The 14,534-nt window shown below is 39.8% G+C and overlaps 1 protein-coding gene across 1 annotated transcript; it reads left to right on the top strand.

Annotated features, from left to right (window-relative positions):
* Positions 1-1,055: 1,055 nt before the first annotated feature.
* Positions 1,056-10,408, top strand: si:zfos-169g10.2 (somatostatin receptor type 5). Its single transcript, XM_056244529.1, has 2 exons — positions 1,056-1,143; positions 9,016-10,408. Exon 2 carries the CDS (start codon positions 9,057-9,059, stop codon positions 10,329-10,331), a length of 1,275 nt encoding a protein of 424 aa, XP_056100504.1. The 5' UTR covers positions 1,056-1,143; positions 9,016-9,056; the 3' UTR covers positions 10,332-10,408.
* Positions 10,409-14,534: the final 4,126 nt, after the last annotated feature.

Raw genomic sequence — 14,534 nt, 5'->3', positions numbered from 1 at the left:
GTATATCCTTCTGTCTGTCTGTCTATCCTTCTGTCTGTCTGTCTTTCCTTCTGCCTGTTTGTCTATCTGTCTATCCTTCTGTCTGTCTGTCCATCCTTCTATCCTTCTGTCTGTCTGTCTGTCTATAAATCTGTCTATCCTTCTGTCTGTCTATCCTTCTGCCTGTCTGTCTATCTATCCTTCTGCCTGTCTGTCTTTCTGTCTATCCTTCTGTCTGTCTGTCTGTCTATCCTTCTGAATGTCTGTCTCCGTCTATCTCTCTCTTTTGTCTGTCTGTCTGCCTATGTTAGATGTAAACATACATCTAATATTTACATTTAATATATTTTATTTCAGCTTTATTTCAATTAACGAAAACTATTTTAATATAGTTTTAGTTAATAACAACCCTGAATCTAAACTAAATTTAAAATAAAATCATATCAATCATTTCCACATCATTTATGTTCAACATCCATCTGTTATATGTGACTAGATTCAACCTTCTGATCAATAATGTTGTTCCTGTTTGACGTTTCATCATTTATGTGACTTTATCAATTCTGCGTCTCAGTCTCTGTCGGCCAAACGAGGAAATCTAATTACAGAGCCAATATTATTATGAAGAACGAATTTTTCCTCAGGGTCTAGGGAATTTTTAAAGAAATAACCTCACCGTGATTGCATACACTGTTTGCATGCTTTTGAAATCATATAATTATGTTTCTTTGTAAACATCTAATCACTTGATTAATTTCTTTTGTTGGTTTTGTGGGTGTTTTCTGTAGTTTTGGCACCAAGACTAATTCCTTGTGTATGCATGTTTGGTTCCATCCTTCTACTTGCCTTTTTAATGACACAAATCATCTCAGTTTAGGTCCATCTGACCCGACATGCACACATTAATAAGAGGAATATTTTCCACGAGCAATCTCAGAGGATGATCTTCGTTAATGTCTCTCTCTCTCTTTCGCTCACACACTCACTCACACTCTCTTACTCACACACACACACTCTCTCTCTCTCTCTCTCTCTCTCTCTCTCTCTCTCTCCCCGGTTGCCTGGATACGGGATGCTGTGTGTCCTCGTGCTGCGTGTCACTTCTCCAGAGTCGCTCGTACAGGTCGACACACACACACACACACGAGGTGAAGCCTATTAACGGTGAGTTTCCATGTTACTTTGAGATATTATGGTAATCTGAAATGATTAATCGCAAGGATTTAAATGTATAATCTTGTGTAAATGATTTAATGATGTTGTTGTTTGATGCTGGAATGCAAACAGAAAACTTATACATGGCTGCAGCATTACTCTATATGTGAAAACATAAATACAGAAAACGTTTCAGGTGTTTTTTTCACGGTGATTCCATTAGAAGAACCGTTTTCATTGGTCAGTTCTTAAAAAAAAAAAAAAAATTCTTGGTGTGAAGAACGTTTTTCGTTCAAAAGACATTGAAGGAACCATATGTTTAAGAAGTGCACTTATAATTAAAACGTAGACGTTCCAGAGGGTGTATATAAAGAAATGTAACGTGTAAATCTCTCAGATTAATTTCCTGCACACAAATGTTTATTTTTTTGAGCTTTAAATAGTCTAAGCTTCTGATTACACACAAGTTCTGACAGGAGTTGCAGAGGAGGTTTTATTATTGCAGAGTTTATTCTGCTCGAGTCTTAGTTTTTATTATTACTGTGAACAGAATTGTGCTTGTGCAAATGACATGACTTTCTGTGGTAATCGACAGCACGTCACCTGGAGGATTCCTTTAAAAACAGGATTTTTTTGTTTACACGTGGGGAAAAACGCATTTGCATATGAATTTAGAGTCAGCATATCAACTATAGATAGATGCACTTAATTCTTTCTGAAATGAAATGTGTTGAATTCTCACGCGAAGATGAAATGCTTTATGTCGGATGAATGCGCATTAATTGCGCTGGTTGAATGCGCTGGCGTGCGGTGCAGCTGTTTGTGCTTTTGCTGAAAAGGTTTTCAATGGCATCAGACTGATCGAGATCAAAACGGCAGGATCTTTTGTTCCCAGAGGTGCCATTAATCCACATTAACCTGCACAGCTGTTCACACTGCCGGCGCTCGATCCGCTTTGAGCGATGAAGGCTGCAAACACTGATGTCATCTCTGACGTTTTTCTAATGTTCCCATTAAATTATGGGAAAAAAAATAAAAATTTGGTGGTTATATTCCATCCATTACTTTATATGTTCTATGAATGTGCAAAACATCCATAAAAAAACAGTTTTTTGGTAATACGAACATTAAAGGCACACTATGTAAGATTTTTGGTCCAAAAAACACTAGAACAATGTTTTATATTTTTTTGTTGATTTGTGTACTTACATTATCCCAAATGTTTCCAAGAATGATTTAATCCGGAGAAATACGCAGTTTTAACCAGGACACGGACCGCGCGTCGCCTACCGATGACATCATACCCGCGTTACCCTCGAATCTCGTTACCCTTACCATGGAAACACCAAAGACACTTTAATATATAATGTGTTTTATTAGACAGGTGAGCAACTGTTTGGATACATTCATCGCCAGAAAACTGATCATTGTTCAACAGCTCATCACAGTTAGTCTTTTTGTTTAAATCTCGTTTTCTTGATTTACCGCGAATACCATGTTTTACAATGAGTAGCATAAAAACCCATAAAAAATTTTTTTTAAATGTTGGGTTTTGGTTATACCAAAGTCCTTTTAGGCAAGTCATGCCACTCGGCCGCCATCTTGGCAACGCCTCCGGGCAGCTATTTCGGACTAACAAGACCAGGCTCCTATCTAAATGAATGGGCAGAGAGTCAGAACTGCACTTTCACTGGTCACTGGGACATAAAAACTGCATGTATAGAAACAGCAGTAAATTATGATAAAAATCGCTGAAAAAGTTTGATGACTTTCCCCCAAAATAAGGTTTAAAACGCCTTTTTCCCCACAGGTTATACTTTTACTACGCATGCGCAAGGGTTCTCTCCCTCGGTCGTGCGCGCGCTACACAGTTTAAAGCACAGTATGTGCGAGCTCTTGCTCTTGCTCGCTCTAGATTCCGGGAGATTTGAACTAATTTGTGGGCATCAGGGAGCCGCTTAGCCTGGCATGCCAGACCTACATCAAGATGTTAGGTCTGGGAACTCTCCATTGACATACCTCAATCCGAGGGGCGGGATAAACTGTTACCTTTCAAAATCCCTCGGCACGCAATAGGATAGCGCTACAACCAACCAGAGCAACGAACGGTTGTGGATGAGTGAGTCCCATGCGTTTTTCCACCAGCGGACTAATTGATATATTAAAATTTTGCCGTATCAGGTCGGCAAAAATCCAAACACATCTTCCTTTTTTAAGAATGACTTAAGTGACGTTCTCTTAACTCCAAGTCCTCCAGAGTCGCGGCCAAAGCCGATTCGAAAGACCGCTGCATCTTCATTGTTTTCAAGTAGCAGGGAAATCACCTATGGAAATCACGCGGAACGTCATGAACTCTGCCGTCATTGTGTTAAGCCCGCCCGCCGACTCTATACACGATGTGATTGGCCTGACCAGTTTTTGGTTTTTCCAGCTCAAAAGCCTATGGAGAGTTGCTAGACCACACTGGCTGCGAAATAATTTTCGCTGCCGCTAGGGTGCGTCTAGATTTCTAGGCTAGGATCCGCTATCAATCTGCGGGAGACTTCTGATATTTACACAACTCACACACACACTGCATATCAAATCTGCCGCCTTTTCAAACAGTAACGTATTTTGCGCTGTCGCAAACCTCAACTGTGCGCATGCGTCAGTGGAACCAGACGATAGGCTTAAATGTTTCCCAGCTTGACTGTTAAAAGCAGACGATTGGCTTTCCAGCGGGAGGGGCGGGACATGTGCATACAACCGCCATCTTTGGCGTTACGGGTTTTCCTTATATAGTTGTATTAAGGATTGATGAAGTGGCATGTCTCTATATAAATAGTCTCTGGTTATACGAACATTAAGGGAACATCCGTTTTTTTTGTAACATTCCATCCGTTACTTTTGAATTTTCTCTGAAACAATCAGTAACATTAAAGAGGTCCTATAATGCTCTTTTCACAAGATGTAAAATAAGTCTCTGATGTCCCCAGTGTGTGTGTGTGTGTGTGTGTTTTAGCTCAAAATACCCCACAGATATTTTTATAGCATGTTAAAAGTGTAACTTTTTGAGAGTGAGCAAAAACATGCCGTTTTTGTGTGTGTCCCTTTAAATGCAAATGAGCTGGTGCTTCTGGCACAGGGGGCGGAGCTTCAACAGCTTGTGTGTGTGATTACCTCACACACCCACACACACACTGAACATTTCAAAAACGTTTAGTCTTTTATGTTCAAACCGGAGTCGGACAAAGATGAATGTATGTATCTTATGTGTAGTTCTCTTCTAGTCACTGATTAGCATATTCTGTCATGATAATCTATAAATCGTGTTTTGGGGGCGGGGTTTATGTAAATTTTAGGGTTGGTGATGTCACTAACCCGGGAGGAAGCTCGTGTAGTTCTACCAGCCGTGTGTTGTAGTCCTTAAAAAGTGATTTCTTTAAAAGAAAATCTCTCCCTTTGTTTTGAGCGTTGTAACTTTGCAGATGTTGTTTATCCTCAAACATCAACATTACACACATCAACATTACACACATTACACACTAACTACAGCTAGAAAAGTGAAATCATAATCAACCACCTCTTAAAAAAACATTAGATGAACGTCCAACTAAAATGTTTCAGAAAAACGTTCCATGAACGATGTATAAATAATGTTTTTGTTCTAATGTTTTGAGAGCGTTATTAAAGACCCGATAACTTTGTTCTATTAACATTAACATAAAATGCCCATTTTTCTTCTGTAATGTGACACATTTCTGAATAAATCAGAATATTAAATGAGAATAAATGGGACTTTTGGGATTTTCTCCATGAATAATTGTGTAAAGGATGTTGATCAATAAGAGTGATTGATGATTTCAACTGAAGGAAAGTCGTTTCTGAAGGGGAGTGAAAGATTATAAAGACATTTATTTCTGTACAATAACGTCTCTGATGAATTATTGATTCAACAATACGAGCAGGAACATGAATTAAGGCCATAAATCGAGTCGTGTTGATTTCTTGTTGTCTTTTAGCACGTACACCAACACTGAAATCTGCTCCTAATTATGTCCGTTTAATGTTAATGCTAAATGTTAACCTAAAAGGTTATGAAAATACTTATAAATCAATGTTGAAATTTATTTCACCCAGTTAAAAAATGTTGAAACAACATGGAGACATCAACACTGATCAAAACTAAGACAAAATCCAACAGTGGTTTAACCTCGATCCAAGACAATCCCAGCAAACTAACATACAGTTATGATCAAACGTTCTTCCAGTCACATTAATAAGTTATCTGGTCTATAATAATGTTAATAATCAAAAGATTAGCACAAAAACATTATGTAAAACATGTGTTTTTCTGAAAACATTTTAGTTAGACGTTCATCAAGGTCAACTACTTTCAGAGAGCATAAAAATATTACAATTTCATAATGTAATGAACATATTTGGACTTGGACTGAGTTTGTCTGACAAAATCACTGTGTGTGTGTGTGTGTGTGTGTGTGTATCTTTTGTAACATATGTCTTTAATGTCACTTTTCGGCAATTTAATACAAGAATTATTGCTGAATAAATGCAATAATTTCTTTTAAAATTCTTACTGACCCCAAACTTTTGGATGCGGGTGTACAGGAAGAGTAAAGTAAAAAATGAACGTTTGTGGTGGAAGACATTATTGTAGAATATCTTGACCAGCACAGAATCAGCATAAACCCCTCGGTAAACACACACACACACACACACACACCTGCTAATGCAGCACTAAAGCCTTCTGCTCTCTTTAGTCTTTAACTGTTTCACTGACACTCATTGTGCTCAGATAATGAACGGGTCTAATCTCACTCACACACATTCCTCAGCCTGTGTGTGTGTGTGTGTGTGTGTGTGTGTGTGTGTGTGTGTGTGTGTGTGTGTGTGTAAGTGTTTTCTTTTGTCCTTTATTCTTTTATGGTCTTTCAGACGCTGCCCAGGCAACGAAGAGACAAGCCCATGTGTGTGTGTGTGTGTGTGTGTGTGTGTGTGTGTGTGTGTGTGTGTGTGTGTGTGTGTGTGTGTGTGTGTGTGTGTGTGTGTGTGTGTGTGTGTGTGTGCGTGTGCGTGCATTAAAAACCGCATCATCAGACGAGGCGTCTCTGCATCTCTTTTTGGTTGTAAATGTCAGTAAAGATAATAATGCACAGAACTGGAGTAAATTGTAGAAAGAGCGTTTAGAAGGAAAAGAGGTGAAGCTCGGTGACTTTTACCTGCGGGAAGAGGAAAACAGTCTGACGCATGAATCCACACAAACACACAAGAGCATCAGTTCTTCTTATCCAATCTGTGATTTATGTTCACATGATGTTTCTCAAATGTTTGTCTGTACCTGGGCACTAAAATCAACATTTACTTTCATATTTGACTCATTTCACTTACCCTGCAGTTCACAATACTATGACATAAATATGCATTGATACCAGCCAGCAGTGACCAAATCATAAAATTACTGATCAAAGTGCTCATGATTTATTGATAATAACCAGATGTTTGTGGCGAGACTGTTCGAGACATCCTGAGAGCGTCTCCAAAAGCAGCAGCGTCACAATAGACCAGAATATGAGGCAAAATAATGATGCAGTGCCTTTGATTTCAGCGTCCAGATGCTCATAATTGGTGTCGCTCAGTCAGAGGATGACCATCAGACATCTAGACTTCATCTATAGCCTATACAAAAAGCCTGTGTTTTCGTCCTGAGCTCCTAATAGAGTGTTTTTACCTCGAGACACGTCCGTCTGCGCCGCTGCCGCTGATGATTACCCGTGTTATAAGTGTGTGCTCGCAGAGACGGTGAATACACTTCACCAAGCGGTACATCGTCCATAATCACAGGCCTTTCTTCATCCCTGACGCTCGTTGAGACCCGGTCGGGGTCCAGAAACACGGGATCGCGGACATGACGTGCTTCTGTGCCGCTGCGCTCAATTTACTCATTATTTACAACCGCCATTAAGATGACAGTAAACATTTAAGTCTTGTTTTTTACTGTATTATTGTATTAAAGGAGTTACTCACTTCTAAGAATGTTCTGCTTTTCTTAGTTCCCATTAAGGTCATAGATATATATTCATAGATTCCTCTTTAGCGGCCGTTTCTATCGCGTCGCAATACGTAAGCCGTCCGCCATATTGGAACAGTCAAAGCCGTGAATACGTCGACTGAGGCCTTGTTTGCACGCACCTACTGTTTTTTTTTTAACTGCTGTCATCCTTGTCACACAATTTCTGAAACCTGACACTCACACCAAAATCTGCAAAACCATACACGAATTCTCGCTTTAGGTTTTAAATAACTGTATGTATATGAATGAATGAATGAATGAATGGGGGATTTTATATAGGGTTCGGCAAAGGTGTTTGCAACGTTAGACAAATGTTTGTGATTTTTTTAATGCAGTGCCTCATTTTGCAAGACATGTGAGGCATTTTGCATTCTGTGTGCAATTCTCTGATTTGTATGTAAAGTAAAAATAAAAAAATAGAGGCAAAGTTTTGAAAATGTGTGTACGCAGTTAAAAAAAAAAACACTGTAAGAAGCGTTTTGGTGGATCGGATCACAAGTGGACAACGGTAAATACAGCTGTGGCCGGGGTCTTAAACACTTCGAGCTTGTTCACTTTCGACACTTCCAGAGGGAGTTAAAAACACATTTGACTGGATTGCTTTCATAGCGTAAACGCTCATGTGATCGAATGCGTTGGAACAGCCACTAAAGACCGTCTGCGCTCCGTCTATGACCTAATGAGTAAACATTATGGAAGCTTGCTAGACAGACGGGATCTAAACTGTGGCGGCTGGAGACCAAAGTTTGGTTTGAAGATGAAAAACGTACCAAGCACAATGTTCTCTCACCATTTCTGATTTCTAACACACACTCACAGCGGCTGTCAGAGCAGAAACGAAAGCTGATGCTCTCCGTATGTTTAGGTATGTATACATTTAACCACGCAAAGACCCTCCTCTCGAAGAAATCTGGACAGAAGTGGCTGAAAGTGGACAAAAGAGACGGAATAAACAGGGCCTGAGTGTCTGTAAATGTAGTTAGACGCATGGATATCTATATGAAATAGACTTCAGGAGATGATTTTGTGTATGTATACATATCTATGATTGAGTTATCATTCAAAATGGCCAGTTTTTTAAATGTTTCAATAAAACAATCTTAATTAAATGAACGTTAAAGGGACATTACATTGTATCATTCTTCAAACATTATGGAAACGTTACTTTTGAATGTTCTCTGAACGTTCTGAAACAAGTAGTTTAAAAAATGTTAGACGAACTTACATATAAATGTTTTTGTGCTAACCTTTTGAGAACCAGATAACTGGTACAAAAGCTTGGTACTAATATGCATCTTTTGCAAGCTTACAGTTTAATGATAGTTTACTGATTTTTTTAAAGTCCACCTGTGGTGAAAATCCAGCTTTTAATGTTGTTTATGTGTCTATGTGGTGTTTTTAATACGCTTTAACACAAACCATGTGTAAGTTCATAAGTCGACAGCATTGCTGAGTATTTCCTCCTTAAAACTGCAGTGAACCAAAGACAGTCTCAAAAACACGGTTTGAAATCGCTGGTGTTTCTGACGTCACAAACGACCTTGTAACCAATCAGATCAACGAGTGATCGTCAACCAGTGGATCTCTGAGTGAGTGAGTGAGTGGAGGCGGGGCTCATTTGCATATTCATAGAACCACGCATACTAAATGAGGCGAGGGTGTCGAGTTACATTCAAGATATTTTAAGACATGACAAAAAAAAAATCAAAGAAAAAACACTTAAATATGTCATTTTGGTGATCAAATATGAGTTTTAAGGGGGACTTTAACTGTGTTCGTACTCAATAATCAATATTCTCTCTCACTCATAGATCAGATGGGCGGCTGTTGAGAGTCACTCGCTCTTACAACGATGGAGGTTCGTCGAATAACATCCCATCCCTCCACAACAGAAGCAGAATTGTGGATTAACTCGTCCTCCTCGTTTCTCTCTCCGAGTGAGAACTGGACCGACAGCGCATCGGTGTATCACGGCCCGGGAGTCGCCGGGATCCTCATCCCGCTAATCTACATCGCGGTGTGTGTCGTCGGCCTGATCGGAAACACTCTCGTCATCCACATCGTTCTGCGATATTCCCAGGCGGAGTCTGTGACGAATATTTACATTCTCAATCTGGCCATCGCAGACGAACTCTTCATGCTGGGTTTACCGTTCCTCGCCGTGCAGAACGGCCTGCTCTCGTGGCCCTTCGGATCGCTCATGTGTCGTCTGGTCATGACGGTGGACGCCATTAACCAGTTCACTAGCATCTTCTGTCTGACGGTGATGAGCATCGACCGGTATCTGGCTGTAGTGCATCCGCTCCAGTCCTCTAGGTGGCGCCAGCCTCGTGTGGCCAAGACTGTGAACGCGACCGTATGGGCCGTGTCTTTCGTAGTGGTTCTTCCGGTTGTGGTTTTCGCCGGCGTTTTGAAGGACGACGGGAATTGTAGCATCGTGTGGCCGGAGCCGGCGGAGGTTTGGAAAGCGGCGTTTATAATCTACACTTCGACTGTCGGGTTTTTCGGCCCGCTAACGGTAATCTGCTTGTGTTATCTGCTGATCGTTGTGAAAGTGCGCAGCTCCGGACGAAAAGTTCGCGCTACGTCCATTCGCCGAAGAAAGTCGGAACGCAAAATCACGCGCATGGTTGTGATCGTCGTAGCCGTGTTTGTGTTCTGCTGGCTGCCGTTTTACGTGTTAAACATCGTGAACCTGCTTGTGCTTCTCCCGGGAGAGTTCAGAGGCCTGTATTACTTCGTCGTGGTTCTTTCCTACGCTAACAGTTGCGCGAATCCCATTCTGTACGGCGTCTTGTCGGATAACTTCAAAAGAGGATTCCGGAAAGCCTTGTGCCGATCGTCCAGACGTGTGGAAAACCACGATCTGCAACCGGGAACGGGAATGGTTGCGTTACCGCTCGAGGAGATTCGAAGAGAACTGGATCCGAAGGAGCATCTGAAGGTGATCGACGTCGAAGAGAACGAGGAGAGCGAACTCCGGAGCGGATGCAACGAGGAGAACTCTGGGAAAGCGGACGCGGAGCGGTCCGTTAGCTCGACACACGAGAACAGCGGAGCGCGGACATCACATCTGTCGGAGAACAGCAAGGACAAACGCTCGGTCCTGGAGATCAGCTGCTTGTGAGCAACACTGGCTGCGTTTACAACTTGTGTTTCAGTCGGACTGAATTCATTCCGATTGATGAATCCGAACGTAGTGTTTACATGAACGCTAGACATGATCAGGTTGATGTGCGCATTTATAAACACAAGATTCAAATCGGAATTTAATTTTTGACATGCGCACACTGCACGAGTTTCCCGCTGTTTGTGCATAATAACTATTCTCCTACATTGGTTCTTTATTTGTTTTAGACAGCAGACTTAATATTTATCCATTTCTGGTCATAATTTGGAGACAGTGAGCGTATGAGCCGTTGTGCCGCCGCTTATATTGATCACACAGTAAAAATGCCCAAAACCAGTGGTGTGTGTGTGAGAGTCTGAAGCGGCACTGGTGGCCGGCTCCACTTCACACACACAGAGACAGGAGAATTATAGAATTTATGACTTTTTTTTTTTTTACAGGAACAGCTTGTTCCCCGCGTCACGCGTCATTACGCTATTTCTCCGTCATTGCACATGCGCAGTCCTTTCAGTTTCGGTTTTCAATCCGGTCAAGTGTTTACATGTGCTCTCCATCGGATTAGAAAAGGAATAAACCGACACTTTCAATCCGATCGACATCATTCGGATCGATTAAGGTGTTTACAGGAAGGCTTTTCAATCCGATTTCTAACGGATTATTTGTTTGCATGTAAACCATAGACTGTAAAAAATATGGACAAAGCGTCTGTGACGTCACCCATAGACTTTCTGAAGAACGGTTTTGAGGCTGTTTATGGGGGGTATGGGCGGTGCCATCTTGGAAAATGTTACGATATTTCAAATACAAATGTTCAGAAAGGATAAGGGGTGGTATGATGTGTTGTGTCAGATCATGGCCGAGACGTCAAATTTCAGGAATTCCCCTCGGCGCAGCCCGTTATCAGCTGTCAATCACGCGCTTATTTGTCATACATTTTATATCTAAATACGATCTAAACTACCGAGTTAGAAAAAAATTCACCCCCCTCACAGTTGTCAGGCACTCGGGACCTATCCAAAAATACAATAAAAGTCCATGGGACCAACATGTAAACATATAAACTTATGCTGTGAAAACGGACATTTTAACAGGCGGGTCTATGGAGATTTGCTCCCTTTTGGGACCTCCCTCTAGCGGATTTTCGATGTATTGCAGTTTTTCGCACTTCCGGGTAGGCTTCATTTTTCAGATTAGAATGTTGCCGCTTGATGTAAACGTACAGTTCGACAGTGCCACGGTCTTTGCTCGTATTCTTTATTTAGATCTCGTGTAATGCCATTCATTGAACAGGAAACTGGAAAATATCAGTATGTTCACATGCACTAATTTTCCTCAATCTGATTTCAGATTCTTAAAGTTCTGTTCTAAACGTTGCAATCCGTTTCTTAAAAAAAAAAAAAGTTTTAAATGCTTTATTTAAACATTCAGTTTACAGTGTGAAACAACATAATAATAACACAACAGCAACAACATAGCAGACAACAAAAACAATTAGACAGTGATGTAAACAAGAATGGGGAAAAAAAGAGAAAAGAAAAAGAAAAAAAGAGGGCATTACTTAAATGATTTTTTTTTAAACCTTTAATAAAGTAAAAAGTTTGTAGGTCTTGCAAATTTTGCATGTTCTGAGTGCTTTTGGGTTAAGAGAGGATGAAATTGTAATCAAGTAATGTTTTTGCAATCCGATTCACAAATTAATGTACATGTGCATTTCACGTATTCCGAACAAAACTTCAGCGCATGCGCGTCAGGTGCCGCCTTTCAGCCAGAGAACGGGATATAATTGACAAGTTTGGGGTCAGTAGGTTTTCTTTTTGTTAAAGAAATTAATACTTTTATTCAGCCATGGACGCATTAAATAGATCAAAAGTGACAGTATAAACATTTATAATGTTATAAAAGATTCTATTTTAAAGAAATGCTGTTCTTTTGAACTTTCTGTTCATCGAAGAATCCTGAAAAATAAAATGTATGACGGTTTCCACAACAATATGAAAGTTTTTTTTTCAACACTGATAATCATAAGTGTTTCTTGAGCATCAGATCCTCATATTAGAGTGATTTCTGAAGGATCATGTGACACTGAAGACTGGAGTAATGATGCTGAAAATTCAGGAATAAATTACACTTTACTATATATTCACATAGAAAACAGATGATTTACACTGTAATAATATTATCTGATATTTTTGATCAAATAAATGCAGTCTTGGTAAGACTTTCAGAACCCCAAACTTTTGAACAGTAGTGTATCTAAAAAGAAAGCTAAGCAAATATTTCGTAAGAATATTAAAGAGTTCATTAGACGAGATGTAATAAACATACACACGTTCATAAGACGTAAAACACTGCACATATGCACAAGGTATATTTGAGCTGAGAAAATAGTCGGATTCAAGTGTTTAAATGGTTAATTCTTAATTAATTCTTAGATCTACACACCTTTAATCCGATGTAAATGTGATTCAGGTCGAGCTCAGTCAGTGGATTATGGTGTTCACACGAAGGCTTTTCAGTCCGATTATGAACAATGTATTTGTGTGCATATTACCGAATCAGCTGCATAATCATATCAAGAACAGTGTTGGACTGATGATCAGGATCGAGATCAACATATTTCTGTTCTTCATCTGAGTGGTCACTGCATGTGTGTGTGTGTGTGTGTGTGTGTGTGTGTGTGTTTACTGGGATTTGAGGGAATCCAGTGCTGAATCTTACATTAAAAGCTATTGTGCATTATTACTCATCTGGAAAGCTTGATTGTGATTGATCATGGTGTCATTTCTGTGGTATAAATGACGTTCTGCTCACAGAATAAAAGCCTTTACACTCCTCCTAATCAATAATTAATCTCCGATCAATAGTTGTGTGTCAAGCCACTGTGTAAAAACAAAACAATGTGAGTCTAAACACAGGCTGACAGAACAAACACACTCTGTCATCTTCATGGGACACTCATGTAAATAATAGGACACAAACACGTGCATTTTTCTGATTATGAGTTTTAGTAACAGATCAAACTAGTCTTTTATAACAAACGGTTCACAGTGTTTAATCACTTTCTGTTGTTGCAATGTAAGATTTGTGGTGGGACATGATATCAGACAGCGTGAGATTCAATCCCAGGTTCTGGGAAGCGAGGAAGCGCTGCTCATTCCGGCACCACGTCTCCGATCCACTTGAGATACGGCGGGTTCCCCTGATCGATGGGCAGACTGATGACCTCCGCCACCTCATACGGGTGATTCGACCTGCACAACAAACGTTCATTTATTCAGCACTTCTGCGGAGTATTAGTAGATGAAAGCTTCATTTCTGTGTCGCCAGAATCACACACAGTTTCAGTGCCAAACCCTTTCGCTTGTGAACTGCGTGTAGAAATGCTTGAAATGTGTTTTTTGTGGCTTGACGAGTCGTGGATACCGGACGTATTCAGCAAGAGCAGGAATCTTTGAGCTTCTCGTCTTAATCATCTGGGAAAAAATGTAAAGAAAACTTGAGTTATCAGATATTACATGCATTTGTCACTGGAATACAACCTCTGAAAACACACATTACTGCTCATGAACGGATGTAAATGAATGCAATGGTATTGTTCACTATTATGAGTTACTATATATGTAAAAGTTTCTAAAGCATCCGTTTTCTTCTCATTAGTGTGCATTATTTAGTGTAAAGATGCCAGTTGAGTGTCGAGTGAAGTGCAGACGGGCTTCAGATTCTCACACGCTGGTTTCCGCCACGGAATAAAATAATAATAAGCTTATTGTGACACAATTTGGACTTTTTCCTCCGAATTTCAAGTTTATATAATGCAATCTGAACTTGCAATCGCGATTTTGTCAACAAAAAAAAAAAAAAACAGAATTGCGAGACGATTCAAAAAAAAAATCATATATATAAATCGCGATTTTGAGAAAAAAGATGAATTGCGATTCGGAGAAAAATATAAAATCGCGATTCTGAGAAAAAAAGATGAATTGCGATTCTGAGACAAAAATCTAAAATTGCGATTCTGAGAAAAATATAAAATCGCGATTCTGAGGAAAAAAATCAAAAATTGCAATTCTGAGAAAAAAAGATAAAATCGTGATTAAAAAAAAAAAAATCCCGATTCTGAGAAAAAAAGATAAAATCGCGGAAAAAAAAAATCCCCATTCTGAGAAAAAATATATAAAAATCATGATTCTGAAAGAAATA

The sequence above is a fragment of the Rhinichthys klamathensis genome, unplaced genomic scaffold (assembly GCF_029890125.1).
Source record: "Rhinichthys klamathensis goyatoka isolate OS25496 unplaced genomic scaffold, OSU_Roscu_1.1 h1tg000999l_1, whole genome shotgun sequence".
Classification (NCBI taxonomy): Eukaryota; Metazoa; Chordata; class Actinopteri; order Cypriniformes; family Leuciscidae; genus Rhinichthys; species Rhinichthys klamathensis.
Note: the sequence above shows the minus strand (reverse complement) of the source record. Positions and strands in the feature narration are given on the sequence as shown.